General features: G+C 43.2%; 1 protein-coding gene across 1 annotated transcript; it reads right to left on the bottom strand.

Moving 5' to 3' along the window:
• Positions 1 to 876: 876 nt before the first annotated feature.
• On the bottom strand, positions 877 to 12,915 carry CCL28 (C-C motif chemokine ligand 28). The gene is made up of 3 exons (XM_037530311.2): positions 12,798 to 12,915; positions 3,402 to 3,528; positions 877 to 1,350 (listed from the first exon to the last, which is right to left on the bottom strand). Exons 1-3 carry the CDS (start codon positions 12,859 to 12,861, stop codon positions 1,161 to 1,163), a joined length of 381 nt encoding a protein of 126 aa, XP_037386208.1. The 5' UTR covers positions 12,862 to 12,915; the 3' UTR covers positions 877 to 1,160.
• Between the last annotated feature and the right edge of the window lie 3,349 nt (positions 12,916 to 16,264).

Below are 16,264 nucleotides of genomic sequence, written 5' to 3'. Positions count from 1 at the left end.
GTGTGCAATGATGGTCAGATAAAGGTGTCACAAGGTAAAAACGGTCAGGGCGTCAGGTTTCAAGGTTGACAGGTCTCGGAGGGGTCACAAAGTAAAAATTTATTTTTATCAGCCTTTGCAACAAGGATGTTCTTGTTGACTTCTAGGAAAGCTGGCAGCGTGTCCCAGTCCAGATGTCTGACCCAGTTTAAACAAGCAGTTTTTCTGCAGTGAATGCTTGGCCCCATTTAAAATGATTCCTGTGATATTACTTTTTCACAAGAGAAACCCACAAAGTGGGACAGATTCTGGCCTGGGCTCTTTTTTCAAATTCCATGCCATGGGAAGGAAGGCGGGAGGGAAAAAGGGAAGGAAAAAGGGGGAGGAGGGAAGAGGAGATGGAAGGAAGCAGCAGAGAAGTTTCTTAGATTAAAAGATATTCAGGGGATATAACACTGAATTGAAATACGTGAACCGTGATTGGTTAATTAAACTAGAATTCTCTGAAAATAGCTGGGGAAACGTGAATGGACTCTCAAATTTCATATTTTAGATAGAAAGTTGACAATGTGATGATACAGAAAATGTCTATTATTGAGGAATTCTAAGTTGTAATGCTAAAAAAAATTTAGGCGTAAAGTATCATCATGTTTGTAGATTATTTCCAAATGGTTTAGCAGAAAACATATTGGGCCTCCCTGGTGGTGCAGGGGTTAAAGATAGTGCTCTCGAGCTATTGCCAGCCACTGCAGCACAAGCTCAGATCCCCAGCCAGGGAGCTACCCACATGGCACAGCAGACCACTCCCGTCTCGCCTGCTGCTCCCCTCAGCAGTGTATTTCAGTCCGTCTGTTCTCCCCACTCTGTCTCTGGTGAATGCTCTCACCCCCCACACTCCTGGCCTGTACCCCAGTTCTTGTATGCACAAATAAATCTTTTTTAAAAAGTTGTAGAAATTATATCTGCATGCTGCTTTTAAAATATGTGAAGATAAGTATCATCTTTTCATTTTTCATTTATTAATGGCCACATTTGCAAATTGTATTATTTTTCCTTTTATAAAAAGTTAGATTTTGTTTTGCCCTCTCGGCTCCCAAGAAGGAACACTTATATGGTAAATGCACGATCATCCACGGCTAGTTTCACTTCTGAAGTTGTCTTTGTAGATTCACTTGCAAACCCTAGAAAAGCATCTTATGGCCATGGGCTTCATGGAACCTCCGACGGGCCCCTCTATTGTTCCTCTTGTTGTGGTGTTTCTTCTTATGGCAAATGTTGCCGTGAACATTTTTCTTGACTTGTTCTCTCATCCACTGCTTAATAATATGACTGTGAGGGCTGACACAGAATCTTCTTTGCTTGATATGAAGGCTGCCAAGAAGGAGGGGAAAACAATCACTGACAGCAAGTACAAGGAAGTAAAAACTTAGTGAATTACGGGCAGTTCGCACTCTTTAACACAGTGTTTTCTTATTTACTGAATCCTAAATCTGAGCACCACGAGGTGGGATCTTTACTGCTGCCCTGTGGTCCACAGACATCAGCAGAAAGTGTTAAAAAAGGAAAGAATTGGAGCAGGGGGAGGGGGCTTATTAGTAGCCAAAGGAGACACCTGGAGCCCTATGTGGCACTGAAACCAGCACTTCACGGAGTTGCCTCATACATCCTTGTATGATTTGAAGGTGGTAAATGCAGTGGAATTTTGGAAGAGCATTTTATGGTTAGTCCTACCAATGGCTAGATGGGAGGGAGTGTCCAGAGCCCCATACTAGTCCTCTGCCCCATCCTACAGAGAGAGACTTCTGAGAGACTTGGGTTTACATCCCTCTCCTGCCATCACTGGCATGGAGTGAACTATGTGATTGCCTTCTTCACAGCTTTTCTCCTGTGTACCGGGGAGATATTTCATGTCTTCCTCACAACATTGTTGTCAGGAGCCAGACTTGCTGAATACTGATGTATTTCACAGCCAGAATCATGTTTGTGGGAATCTCTACACTTCCGGTTGTACCTTATATCTAAATGAATTGAGAGAGCAAAAATGACAGCAACCCATGCACTTGCTTGAAAAAAGTTATAACCTTGAAACAAGAATCACCTTTTGTTTTTGCTTTGTTTATTGAAAGTATATTTTGGGGCCTCCCCTGGTCGCGCAGGCGGTTGAGCACAGCGCTGGGAATCTGTCCGCAGGCGCTGGCCGGTTCCATCCCTGCCGGCCAGCGAGGGTCCCACAGGGCGCGGCAGACCTCTCCTGTCGTGCCCGCTGCTCCCCTCAGCAGTGTATTTCTTCAGTCTGCCTGTTCTGCTCCCCACTCTGTCTTGGGTGAATCCTCTCACCCTCCCACACATCTGGACTGTACCCCGGTTCTTGTATAAATAAATCTTTTTTTTTAAAAAAAGTATATTTTGCTTAGAAAAGTCACATATATTGTCCTATTACAGAGACAGCTCGATGAAGGGGCATGTTCCCCTCCCCACTTAATGATGGGTGGAGCTTAGGGGCCAGGTGAAGGTGAGGCTGTGTAACATGGAGGGCAGGTGGGCTCCATTGTCTAACCATGGTGTCTCCTTTTGTCCCAGCTTTCTGAGACCTGCTTCAGAACTCCTTTCCCTAGTAGAAGGTGCCTTAGACTTGTGGCAAACTTTTGAGCCTCAGCAGCCCCTACTTTGGGTTGACCCTGTTTGGCTGGGCATTGGCCCAAAAGGGATGGGTAATTTGGGGTGTTTTATTGGGAAACTACTAGTAATATCCTTCTCTCTCTATGTATTCTTGCACACTAACAGTGTGCTTTGCCTTTGTGCATACAATTGCCAGGACTTTTCAGAGCATGCAAGTTTGGGGAGTCTCAGGGTGCCCCTCAATCAGGCTAATAGTCCAGTGATGGAAGGCTTTCAGACCTAACAAACACACAGCTCTGTAGGGTGGGGGGCAGAGGGCTAGTGTGAGGCTCTGGACACTCCCTCCTGCTTAGTCACAGTTTCTCTCTGAGGTTTCAGTTATGGAACGTCAGCTAAGGTCAAATATATTATGTGAGATAAGATATTCTAAGAGAGAAACCAATCTTGCCTACGTTTCATTACAGTATATCATCATAGTTCTATTTATTGTGAGTTATTCTTTACTGGGCCTACTTTATAAGTGAAACCATATCATAAATATGTATTTGTAGGGAAAGGCATCATCTATATAAGGTTCAGTATTTTCTGATTACAGACATTCTCTGGGCATCTTAGAACACATTCCCCATGGAAATGGGGGCCTACTGTACAGTAAGGGTGTGCATTCACTCTGGGGGACCTGGGACCAGGAAGACAGAATATTTAATGTCCCCTCCTATATTTAGATGATTATTTGCAAGTTGTGTATGAAGCCAGAGAAAAGATCACTGTAAGTTTAGACCTCCCTGCTGAAGAGGACTCACATGACTGCAGCCAAGTTACAATCCCCATCAGCTCTCTGAATGCGACATATATTCACTCTATCCAGAAGCCTTCTGGAAATATGATGTGAAACCTCCGTGCAACAGCTGGATGCAATGGGAAGTATAGCTAAAAGAAGAAAAGAAAGAAATTATTAAATCTTATTTGTAGACCACAGCCCGCTCTCTTAAAGATTCCGGACATACAGAATGTTAATCCCCTGGAGCAAGGAGCAAACACTAATTGAGGGCTTTGTGTACTTGCAGACCCGAGGCAGGATTGGGGGGGGGGGAGATAAAAAAATTCAAAGATTCAAGACAAGATAAGAAAAACTGCAAACAATGTGAGTGACCAAATATCCCAAGTGAAGGAAATTAGCAAATTGAGCACAAAAGAAAGGTAATCCTACAGAGGCTGAGTCAGGGACTCAGAGATTTGTTGGGAAATAAGTGCCCTGCAGTCAGTCCTGGCCCTTACACATAGGTGGGCAAGAATCCTCTACCAGTGGAAGCCCTACCCAGCCCTGCTCTCCCCCTAAGCAAACATCTGTGTCCAAGCCAAACATTTCCTTCGGATAGATTTGTCTCTTGAAACCCTTGAGGAAAGGCAAGTGCTTTATCTGTCCAAGCATAAAAATCCCCTTGCGTTTCAAATCTGCATACCTTACTCTGCCAGAATGTTAGGAAATTATCACATGCCCATAAAAATGATTGCTTTGTTTCTCTAATGTGACTTTTTACCAACAAGTCCCGCGGTGATATAAGCTGGGCCCTACCTGGGGGAAGGGAGGAGGTTGGGAAATCAGCTGGCAGGGACCCTTTTCTAGGTTGATCCTCAAATTTTTGACTTTAAATATAAGAGTTTTCCTTTCTTCCATACGATGGCAATTATTTCTAAATCCACACCCACACAGTAAAAATGACAGCGACTACCTGAGCTCCTGGAGTAGGTTTGAAAATTTCCCACTGGGATGGATTGGGCTGACTCCTGAAGGATTTGGGTAGTTGGAGGAAAATGGAGACTTGGTCAGACTGCAGGGCAGTACATAGGCAGGGCCCACGCCCTGGCAATTGTAGAAAATGCTGCTAGAAGATAGGAGTGCAGGAGTTTTTTCATTAGTGTTTTCATATTCTTTGGGCATTGTTGGATCATATGGAATCATATGAAATGTGCAGAATAGACAAATCCATAGAGACAAGGCAGGGAATAGGGAGTGACAGCTAACAGCTGCAGGGACGCTTTTGGGAGATGAAACATGCCAGATTTACAGGTGTTGATGTGCAATTCTGTGAAGATACTAAAAAACCACTGGACTGTACATGTAACAATGAACTTTATGGCATGTGAATAAAATTTCAATTTCTTGAAAGTCCTCTCGGAGAACACTGTGGTCGTCCTTAACCTTATTAATGTATTTATTTCTTTTATTTTTTTTAGATTTATTTATTTATACAAGCACTGGGTACAGTCAGAAGTGCGGGAGGGTGAGAGGATTCACCAGAGCCAGAGCGGGGAACAGAACAGGCAGAGTGAAGAAATACACTGCTGAGGGGAGCAGTGGGCAGCAGGAGAGGTCTGCACGCCATGTGGGACCCTCGCCGGTGGTGGGGGATGGAACCAGCGCTGCAGAGGCTGCGGGCAGCTTGGCAACCCAGTGCTCAACCGCTGCACCACCTGGGAGGCCCTAATGTATTTATTTCTTAAATCTAATTGTTTCTTTAGCTGCATTTTGCTGCTTATTCTACAAGGTTTAGGTTTATTCATGCATGCATCCATTCATTCATCCATCTTACTATATAAGAATCACTGTGTGTGTGTATGGATTCTGACATAGTGAATCACTATGCTGGACACTGGAGGGAGAAAACTGAAGAGTTACTAGCTTCAAAGAGCTAATACAAGGACCACGGCTCTTACTTGTGACCCAAGAGCTATATAACATAAAGCGGACTTTCAGAAGCATCGTGGGAATAAGAATCTTAGTCAAACCGGTGCATTTAGGAATTTGAGTTATCTAAGTGCTGACATCAACTCAAGGAATAGTTTTAAACCAGAAAGCCATTTAGTTAACTGGATTACATTTTTTCAAATATAAAGGTAGGGTGGACTCATCTAGAGATCACTTAAGTCAAAAAACTATCAAAAAGCCAGTAGCATATAACAAGACCACTCATTACTTGTTGGCAGGCATTACTGCCTCCCACGGGGGTGGATTCAGTTCAATTTCACAATAAGCTGCAGATCCTGCTCATGTGTGCCAGGTGCCATTTGAAGAGGGCAGTGGTGAGATTCTTTTATATGACATCGCCCCCTAGAGGTCATCTCCTACAGCCTCCTGTCAGAATATTTCCCCCACCCCTTTTTTTCCCCCCAAAGGATCAGCAATGGTGATCTAGAATTTCCACACAGGTGAGATTTAGGGGATCCAATAAGTTTGGAAAGTGGGGATTGTGCAGTGTTTCTTCTGCATTTAAGTGTTTTTGTTCAGATAATGTTTACTTGGTTGGAAAAGTGTTACCGAACGCCGGCCTCAGTTTCCCTCAGCCAATAAAAGGAAACTGAGTTTGAGGAAAAGGAAAGCGGTTTTATTTGTCGACAAATGAGGAGGGCGGCAGACTCATGTCCGAAAAACCACCGTCCTGCTCTTTGGCAGTGGGCAGGGGTATTTATACAGGGGGAGATGGGTAGGGGTCCGCGAAGGGGAGGGGGAAGGGGTCCGCACAGAGACAAGTGGGCGCCAGCTCAACAGGGAGATGGATGGGTGTCAGCTCATTCATCTTAAGGGAAGGGGAAGGTGTCAAGGCACAGAGACGGGTGATCGCCAACTTGTTTTCCTTAGGGCGAGGGGGAAGGGTCTGCAGGGAAACCGGTGGGCGCCAGCTTGTTTTTCTTCCCAAGGGGAGGGGAAGCTGCAACAAATGGGAAAGACAAGCCATCAATCCTGCCAATGCTAGATAAGGGGAATTGCAAGAAATGGGGAAAGACAAACTTGTTAACTGTCTCATAATCAAATTGATAAGGGATTAGGGAAGCTAAGCCTTCCCACAAAGAGGACCTTCAGGTGCCACCATTTTGTAAGGCCAGAAATCTATGGGAAAGAACCTATTTTTCTTCTAAACTGAAGTTTACAAAAACATACACCTGTCTAATGGAGTAGAGGCTCCTCTGAAGGGAAATATGTGAAAAATTTGAAAATAGAAAATCTTGCAGAGCGAGTTAGATACGGTAGCAGAAGCGAAGGGCACACATGAACAGGATCTGCAGCTTGTGAAGTTGAACTGAATCCACCCCCAGTGCCTTTCCTAGTCCCTCCAGACTTGCCCCTTTGCTTGGGAAAGACTCTACCATGCATCGCCCAAATGCACTGAAATGGTATCTGCAAGTGACTTAGTTTGCCATTTCTTTATTAGTGAATTACTGATCATTAAAGTTTCCTTTTTAAATTGTCTGATCTCATTTTTGCCAGTTGTTTTCTTTATACAAATTCATTAAATATTTTAGACACTAATCTTTGTTATTAAGAACATTTTCTCCTACTTGGTAGTTTATCTTTTAGCTTTATTTCTCATTTCCTTACAGTTTGCTATTTTTGTTTTACTTAAGTTCTTCTTAGCCAGTCATAAAACTAACATTTTGTTTTAAAATCTTTGTATTTTATCAACAGCCTGCCAGTTCCAGCTCACCATGCCTTGGCAAGTGTAATGAAATTTGAAGGCCAAATTTTCAGCTACTGTGAGTTTTCATTAATTAGGACAGCCTTTTGACCAATTTCCCTTAGATTTAATTTCTTTAACAGTTTTTGGTTAGATTTTCTATACCTTTTCAAATTTATTTTGATATCTTAATTTTCTAAGACCTCCATTTCACCAATAATTTCTAATTTGTCACTGGCGTTCAGAACATGCCATTCTAATATATTGATTATCTTAAGTTAATGCAGCTTAAAAAAAGAGCCTATACGAACAGGGAACACTAACTTTGGGAAAATCTCCCAACGGAAAGGTACACTCCTCTGGCTCCTGGAGGAAAACAGATTTATCACCAGACCCACCTCACCCTCTGGTTGAAAGAAATCTATGCAAACCTGTTAAACTTACCATATCTCCCTAGTCACTTTTCCATGATCAACTGCAAGCTCAAATCTTTATGTCTTGCTATATTTTCACAATTTACTACTTTATCCAACTTAATACATAAGCCTTAGCTCAAACCGCTTCTTTGCATCTTCATTTCCTTAGGAAGGCACCCACTTCAAATAAAACTTAAATAAATCTGTATGCTTTCCTCTTTTTAATCTATCTTTTCTTACAGGAGCTCCAGTAGAGAACATTGATGGGTAGAAGCAAAGATATTTTTCCTCCCCTGCACCAAAAGTTTGAATGGCTTAATCGTAAAGTATCTGTAGCTCAGACTCCTTTTTAATTCTTAGTGTTTGAGGTGGCGGTTCCTTGCAAAGGAAGCCTTTGACAGTTTGGATCTAAATAATATACAAAATATACTTAGAAGTTCACAAATAATTGTTTGTGAACATATATTCATCTCACAGTTTCAGGCAAAAATAAAAAAAAATTCCGGAAAACTGTGAAAATACTGCTTATTATGGTAGAGTACCGGTAAGTGTAGTCCAAGTGCACTTATTTAAAACATACACAGGAGGGCCTCCCTGGTGGTGCACGGGTTTAAGACACAACCTATGAACTATCAGCAGTCACTGCATCACAAGTTCGATGCCTGGCCAGGGAGAAACACACATGGCACAGCAGACCGCTCCTGTCTCACCCGCTGCTCCCCTCAGCAGTGTATTTCAGTCAGTCTGCCTGTTCTGCTCCCCACTCTGTCTGGTGAATCCTCTCACCCCCGCATCTCTGGCCTGTACCCCAGCTCTTGTATGCATAAATAAATAAATCTTTAAAAATTTTTTTTAAATGAAAGCTAAGACAAGAAGTCAGTCATGAACGAAAAAACGATTTTAAATGAAAATAAAATCCAAACAAGCACTTGGCTACTCATCTCAGTTACCTCACTTGCTTTTCCCTGTTCTCAGCCTGGGGTGTATTCTTCATGAACTGATCCCATTTTATTTTTTCTAAGATTCCTCTAGCTCTATTACAACTTATTGCTTAAATTCTTTTTTTTTTTTTTTAATAGAGGCATGTTTTTATTTATTAATTTATTATATTTGTTTGTTTTGTTTATACATGCACTGGGTACAGTCAGAAGCGCGGGAAGGTGAGAGAATTCACCAGAGCCAGAGTGGGGAGCAGAGCAGGCAGAAGGACTGAAGTACACTGCTGAGGGGAGCAGCGGGTGGCAGGAGAGATCTGCGCACCATGTGGGATCCTCCTCCGGTGGCCGGGGAGCAGCCGGGGATCGAACCGGCGCCGCAGAGGCCGCGGGCAGCTTCGCAACCCAGCGCTCAACCGCTGCGCCACCGGGGAGGCCCCCTTATTGCTTAAATTCTATTTTTTCTGATGTTGAGAGTGTGACACTAAACTTTTGGTTAAATCTATCCACCTTTGTGTTTTCATAAGCTTTCTTTATTATTATTATTATTTTTTTTTTGCTCATCTCCCCTCTTTGTTGAATTGCTAAACTTTCTACATGCCCTTTATTCACTTTTTCTGAAAATCTAGGTTGGATTAGGGCAAGAAAAAATTTCCTTGGGGAAAAATACCAATATCTCAAGCTTTTTTTTTTTTTGAGTTTAAATTGTTTGAGTAATTATTTTACTAATTATTTTACTAATGGTTGTCACATCTGTAAATTGCATTAACACCTACATTGTGTCATTGTTAAAGGCACTCTAAATATAAAAATTATAGCAGTGTTGTTACTAAGTCAGCTACTACCTTCACTGTCTAAAGGCAATCAGAATAGAGTGGAATTTCAAAATGCATTTGTGCTAATTATTATGTAAATTAATGTTAGATCTTGTAGTTTTTATTAAAATTATAATTTTATTGGGCCTCCTCCGTGGTGCAGTTGGTTGAGCGCCGCGCTGTGAAGCTGTCAGCAGCCTCTGCAGCGCTGGTTCAATTCCTGGCCGGCCAGGGAGATGCTCACATGGCATGGTGGACCTCTCCTGTTGTGCTCGCTGCTCCCCTCAGCAGTGTTTTGGTCCTTCTGCCTCTTCTGCTCCCTGCTCTGGTGAATTCTCTCGCCCTCCAGAGCCTCTGGCATGTATCCCAGTGCTTGGATAAATAAATAAATCTTTAAAAATTAATAAAATTACAATTTTAAATAATTTTATTTGGTTTTATAATTACAGAAGAGATACCCAAGGGGGTTACACCTGGTTTTTTATTTGTATCTCAAGTAACAGTAAAATAATTTAATTTTTTTTTTTAATCAAGAATAAAACAAGAGCCTCTCCTGGTGGCGCAGTGGTTGAGCACTGGGCTGCAAAGCTGCCCGCAGCCTCTGCAGCGCCAGTTCGATCCCTGGCCCTAACCCTGCAGAACTACCTTTAAGCACAAATATCTACTCTTGTAACCCTCCTTAGGGACTCCCCTATGACAAAACAAACAAAAGATGACAAAAGCTGTAAATCCTAAGCAATTACCTGTGTAAAAAGGAGCTATCCAACTCTGAGAAAATGTGTTGTCAGAAGGAAACCAACTTGGTGACTTGGTGAAGTAAAATCTAACTTGCATCTACTTGACACAAGTGGAGCCTTAGTCATAGGGTACAACAGAAATAGCCAGGCCCACAAAACCCTAGATTGTGAATTGAAGTAATCTGGCCCAAGACCACAGAGGAGGGATGATAGGCATGTTTGTAGACTTAGTATATACTGAGTTCTGGGAGCAGCAGCCACGTCAGCATGTGAGGAGCATGATCTGGGTAGGTGCCAAGGCTTTCAATTTTAAGTCAGCTGCTTCCTGGTTTATTCAGAACACTTTGGGAGTGCCAATTACTGATCCATCACATCAAGATGACCATTTAAGATACCACTGAGATAAAGTTAATGCCTGGAAGAACAAAATGTTTTCCCCAAAGTTGGCACAGGCCTTATCTCTGCCCCTCCCTGAGCCTGCAATAATTGCCAAGGTAGAAACCTCCTTCCCTGCACTAGTCAGTATGCTACCCTCCCCACCCCAAATGTTTTTCCCTACTCTCCACCCTGGAGCCTGAATCCCTTGAAGCTTCCCAAGGGCACTGGCGCACACACATCCTGGAAGGGAAGTTTGCTGCAGAAAGCAGGGCTGCTCCTCTCAGCTCCACCCCTGTGCTCAGGCCTATCTCATGGATTTTAATCTGACATCACTTAGTTTCAAGTAGCAAGAGGCTTGGGGTTTCTCAGACAATGTAATTTTCCTCTGGCCTAAACTGGTCTTAACAAAAAGCCCAAAACTAGCCCCCAAAGCTGTTAGGTTTCCGCTCCCTTTCTTAGCATCACCAACTATTTCTTTTCAACAGTTCTGTGTGTACTGTTCCACCCTCTGCAAGGACTCAGGCACATGCAAAATTTGGCCCTAGGTCTGGCAGAGCTTTCCTCACTACCCTCTGCACACTCCCTGCTCTCCTTTGGGAGGTGTGGCAGCTGCTGCTGCTGTGGGTACAGCTGGAAAGCATCCAGCAAGCTGAAGGGTCACACTTGCACCTTGATCATAAAGCTTTCTGACAGCATTTGAGTTGCCAAAATGAAGAATAAAGCCTTTGCAGGTAAACCTTTGCAAAACAGTTAAAACGGATGCTAAAATTTCAATGGTGAATTCTGAGAAATTTATAGAAACATAAAATGACAAATTTGTCATCTTGGTAAGATAGATAAATCAACAGAAATGAAGACGAGATTAACCAGAATTTTCCTTTACTCCATAATATAAGCTCAGTACCATGGTACGCTATGTTGGGGTCCCTTAAACAAGAGACCAGGTAGTTAATATGTCAGAATGTCTCAAAAGGACAGTTAGTTTGCTCCAGCCGTTCTTGCCAGGGAACGTAAACCACCTGTTGATGCCAAAGCTGATTTTTCCAGAGAAGCTTTAAATTCCAACTTGCATGTATGACTGTTATGTATATGAAATCTGTCCTTTAAAAATGTTGGTTCAATCTTTCAAAAAGCAGACAAACTAAACTGATATTTCAGCTCTATTATGGACTTAGAGAATCTATTCAGGGCAAAGCGCAAGAAGGCAAAGGAAGCATCAAATCAAACACTAAGTGCCTATAGTACAATTTCTTCAGTACAGAAAAACTTGCCTGCAGTTCAAATTCAGTTACAATTTCCATTTAAATACTAATAACTTACAACTTAAATTCTTTGATATAACTTAAATGGTTCCATCTGCTTTTTTCCTGCTTCCCTTTGAAAGGTCAGGTTGAAATTTTGAATTTTAGGATCCACAAGGCTGGCTTTGTTCAGAAAATTTGTAACTCATCAAACCCCCTAACCCAGTAGGTGAAGTCTAAAGTTCTTAAAGGAATATGTGCAATTGTGTCTAGACAACTAAGTAGACTAGGGCAAGGTGGGCAAGACAGATGAGTAAAAGACTTTTGGGGCCCTCTCTGGTGGTGCAAGGGATTGAAGGACTTTGAAGCAATCTGCAATTACTGTGGTACAAGTTCAATCCCGGCCAGGGAGGTGAGCCACATAGTGCAGCAGACCTCTCGTCTTGCCTACTACTCCCCTCAGCAGTGTATTTTGGTCAATCCACCTGTTCTGCTCCCCACTCTGTCTCTGAATCCTCTCACCCCCGACGCCCCACACCTCTGGCCTACACCCCAGTTCTTGCATAAATAAATCTTAAAAAAAAACTTTCCGGGCCTCCCCGGTGGCGCAGCGGTTGAGCGCTGGTTGCGAAGCTGCCCGCGGCCTCTGCGGCGCCGGTTCGATCCCCGGCTGCTCACCAGCCACCGGAGGAGGATCCCACATGGTGCGCAGACCTCTCCTGCCACCCGCTGCTCCCCTCAGCAGTGTACTTCAGTCCTTCTGCCTGCTCTGCTCCCCGCTCTGGCTCTGGTGAATTCTCTCACCCTCCCGCGCTTCTGACTGTACCCAGTGCATGTATAAACAAAACAAACAAATATAATAAATAAATAAATAAAAACATGCCTCTATTAAAAAAAAAAAAAAAAAAAAAAAAAAAAAACTTTCCTCCAAGTTCTATCTGGAAATTTGTTATCAGAAAAGCAACACCTCAAAGCTGCCTGGTGAGGAAGGATCTGATCCTGTGGTAGCAATTATTAATATTCCTGTTGAAATGAGGTTCCTTCCTGGGAATTTTTGCTTGGAGATCAAGAATTTAAACCTATGCCATCCTCCCATAGATAACTGGTAATCCCTGAGATTGAATTTTCTGCCCCAACTTGCTAGCAGCACCACACTCCTAGCACCAATTTGGGAGGAACCCCCTTCTTCAGCTAGAGATTGACAGGCCTGCACCCACACTCACCTTCAGAGGTGTGAAGGGCCATGCAGGCAGCCAAGGCCAAGAGCACAAGTCCCATCTGCTGCATTTCTGCCTGTCAGTAGCACGGCAGGTGAGACAGTAAGATCAGGAAATGAGGCTTCGGGTGTCCTTGGAGACAGAGAAAGAACTCCCAGGAAAAATAAGCCAGAAGCCCCGCCCCGGGAGGTGGTGGGGTTCTTATTTCTCCTGTTTGTTTCCTTAAAATCAGGCTACTGTTTAAGACTAGATGTGTGTCCAGCCACAGGCATGTCTGTGGTGATCTGGCAACTGGGGAGGCTGCTGGGACTGTGTCTTTGCACCAGAATCACTGGGGGGGAAAAATGAAAAAATAAATAGCACCTACACAAATTCTTCCCCAGACCTAGAAATCAGAATTTTGGGGTGGAGGACCAGTAATTTGAGTTTGAAGAAAACCCCCTTGTAATTCAGAGACACCCCAAATGAGAACCATGGCATATAGGAATCAAAATTTTTAAGTGACTTGATTAAACTAGGAGTTTCTGGGGACAAGGGTGACAAGCCATAAAAATTATCACCTGATAGAGTGATCTGGTCTTGGTTTGCAGCTAGGTTGTTTCCCTGTGCAGCTGTTTGTCAATTTAGGGGAAAGAAAAGAAGGTAGAGAGGCTGCTTTCCTCTAGGCTCTACACACAGGTATCAGGAGGCCCAGATTCTTGTCTGGCTTTGTTGCTAATCAGCTTTGTAAATAAGACCATGGGTGTAAGTGGACTCAGATTCTCCTTTCCTACTAACTGTTGCGTAATCTCAGAAAAGGTACTTAACATTTCTGTGAATGAGTCAAGCTGGATGACCACCAGCTTTCCCTGCAACTTCAGTGTCCCATAGGGCAGGCTCTGGGCCACATGTAGCCCCTGAGCATTTGACTGTGCTAGTCCAAAATCAGACGTGCTGTACATGTAAAATATACACTGGAGAGTTCAAAGGCTTAGTACAAGAAATGATGACCGCTTGTTACTCATTTTCATATTGATATGCTGAAATGATAATATTTGCATATACTGAGTTAATAAGATACAGTGTTAAAATCAATTTCATCTGCTTTTTGCCTATTAATGTGACTACTTAGAAATTTTTAAATTACATATGTAGCTTATAATTTACAGTGGTCAATGCTTATAAGGTCAGCTCAAGAGGACAGAATTGTGCCTCTTACTGTCAAGCTGTAGAAATGAACCAAACTCCAACTTCTCAATCAAGAACTGATGTTCTAGGGGCTCCCTGGTGGTGCAGGGGTTAAAGACACAGCACTTTCAAACTATTGCCCGCCACTGTAGCAAGAGTTAGATCCCCAGCCGGCCAGGGAGCAAGCTACATGGCGCAGCAGACCTGTTCTGTCTCACCCCCTGGTCCCCTCAGCAATGTATTTCAGTAGATCTGCTGTTCTTCTCCCCACTCTGTCACCACCCCCACACATCTGTCTATTCCCCAGCTTTTGTATGCATAAGTAAATAAATCTTTAAAAAATTTCAATATTGGAATTGATACTACAGATACAAACACATGTAAGAATGATGTAGGTATAAGAATTATTGTCGTTCTATTTTTTTTTTAATAGAGGCATGTTTTTATTTATTTATTTATCTGTTTGTTTTTGTTTACACATGCACTGGGTACAGTCAGAAGCGCGGGAGGGTGAGAGAATTCACCAGAGCCAGAGCGGGGAGCAGAGCAGGCAGAAGGACCTAAGAACACTGCTGAGGGGAGCAGCGGGCGGCAGGAGAGGTCTGCGCGCCATGTGGGACCCTCCTCCAGTGGCCGGGGAGCAGCCGGGGATCGAACCGGCGCTGCAGAGGCCGCAGGCAGCTTCGCAACCCAGTGCTCAACTGCTGCGCCACCGGGGAGGCCCTGTCGTTCTATTTTTAATAGCAAAAATTAACAACCACATATCTATCAATAGGGTACTAGACAAAGACATTATGGTACCCACAGAATGAACTACAATGCAGCAATATTTATATAATGTAAGAAAATACCTCTGGTCTGTGAGTAAAAACACAGAACAAGGTGCAAAGCAAATATATAGTCTTAACCTTCTTACCTTTCTGTTTACCTTGGCACACCTGATGCCCAACCCCATTACATATTTAATTAGAGTGTAATAAAATAGCAGCTCTGAGGACCCAGGCTGGCTCTCTTAATATTCAGCTCAGCTGCAAAATGTTCTATCTTGTTTCTAAAGAACAGATTTTTTAAAAATCACACACACTTCCTTATCACTCACTCACTCATGCTCTTGGCCCTTATAGTCTTTCATGTGTAGATATGCATGTAAATGCCTATAAAAGATTTCTAGAATGAAAAGCAAGTTATTAGTGGTTGCCTCTGAAGAGGGTGAAGGTCTAGGGTGAAAAATCTCCTTTTCACTGTCTGTACTTTTTTATGATTTGAATTTTTACTAACTCTATCCATTTTTCCACTGTGGAATAATAAATTAATCTAAACTTAGTGACATAAAACATCTATTTCTAGCTCACAGCTTCTGCAGGTCAGGAGTGAAAGATGATTTACCTGGGTTCTCTGCTCAGGATCTGATTGGTGGCATCCAAAGTGTGAGCCAGGGGCTGCGAGTCACCTGAGAGTGGGGCTTCCCTTTGAGGCCAGCACAAGAGTCTCTGCTCTTGTTTAAAGAGCTCACCTGATTAAGGCAAGTCCCCCTAGGATAACCTCCCTTTGGATTCACTTAAAGTTGATTTTAGGGACTTTAATTGCTTCTGCAAAATTCTTTCACCTTTACCATATTCCATTGGCCAGAAGCTGATCATGGGTTCCAGCAGCACTCAACGTGAGGGCATCATACAATAGCTTGAGTACCAGGACACGGGCCACCAGGGTCGCCTTAAGTCTGCCTACCCTACCAGTCTCCCAACTGTGCACACCACCACAATATCATCTAATACTCCACTAGAGCTTGTTTCATTTATTTGCATATATTAAGTCACTTAATGGTCAACCCTACAAAGTAGATACTCTTTATTCCCTACATTTTATGGATAAGAAAACAGGAGCATAAGTTTAAGTCATTCATCCAGGGTCGTAGAGCTTCTAAGTATGGGGGCTAGCACTGGAACCCAAGCAGTCTCTGTTCAGATGTGTGTTTTCCGTTACCCCTCTAAGCATAAGTTTTCAAATGCAGTGATGAAAAGGAAAATCTAAGTGTTCCAGTGTTTTGCAGTTTGCAGTGCCTAAGACTGTATCACAGTTTTGTCAACAATTGTGACTTAAACAACACAGATTTTGCTCCCAGTCTGCACTTTGGGCAGAGAGTACTTGTGTCTGCTCCACTCAGCACTATGTGGAGTAGTTCGAGGGCTGGGTTCTCCCTCACCCCCATGTCTGGCAGTTGCTGCTAGGGACCTTAGTTGCTCAGTGGCTGCCAGCTGGGGCCCTCTGGTGCTCTTTACAAGGGCCTGTCCATGTGACTCATCTGC

The sequence above is a fragment of the Talpa occidentalis genome, unplaced genomic scaffold (genome assembly GCF_014898055.3).
Source record: "Talpa occidentalis isolate TD23 unplaced genomic scaffold, MPIMG_talOcc4v2.1 talOcc4.6, whole genome shotgun sequence".
In the NCBI taxonomy this organism is placed as follows: Eukaryota; Metazoa; Chordata; class Mammalia; order Eulipotyphla; family Talpidae; genus Talpa; species Talpa occidentalis.
Note: the sequence above shows the minus strand (reverse complement) of the source record. Positions and strands in the feature narration are given on the sequence as shown.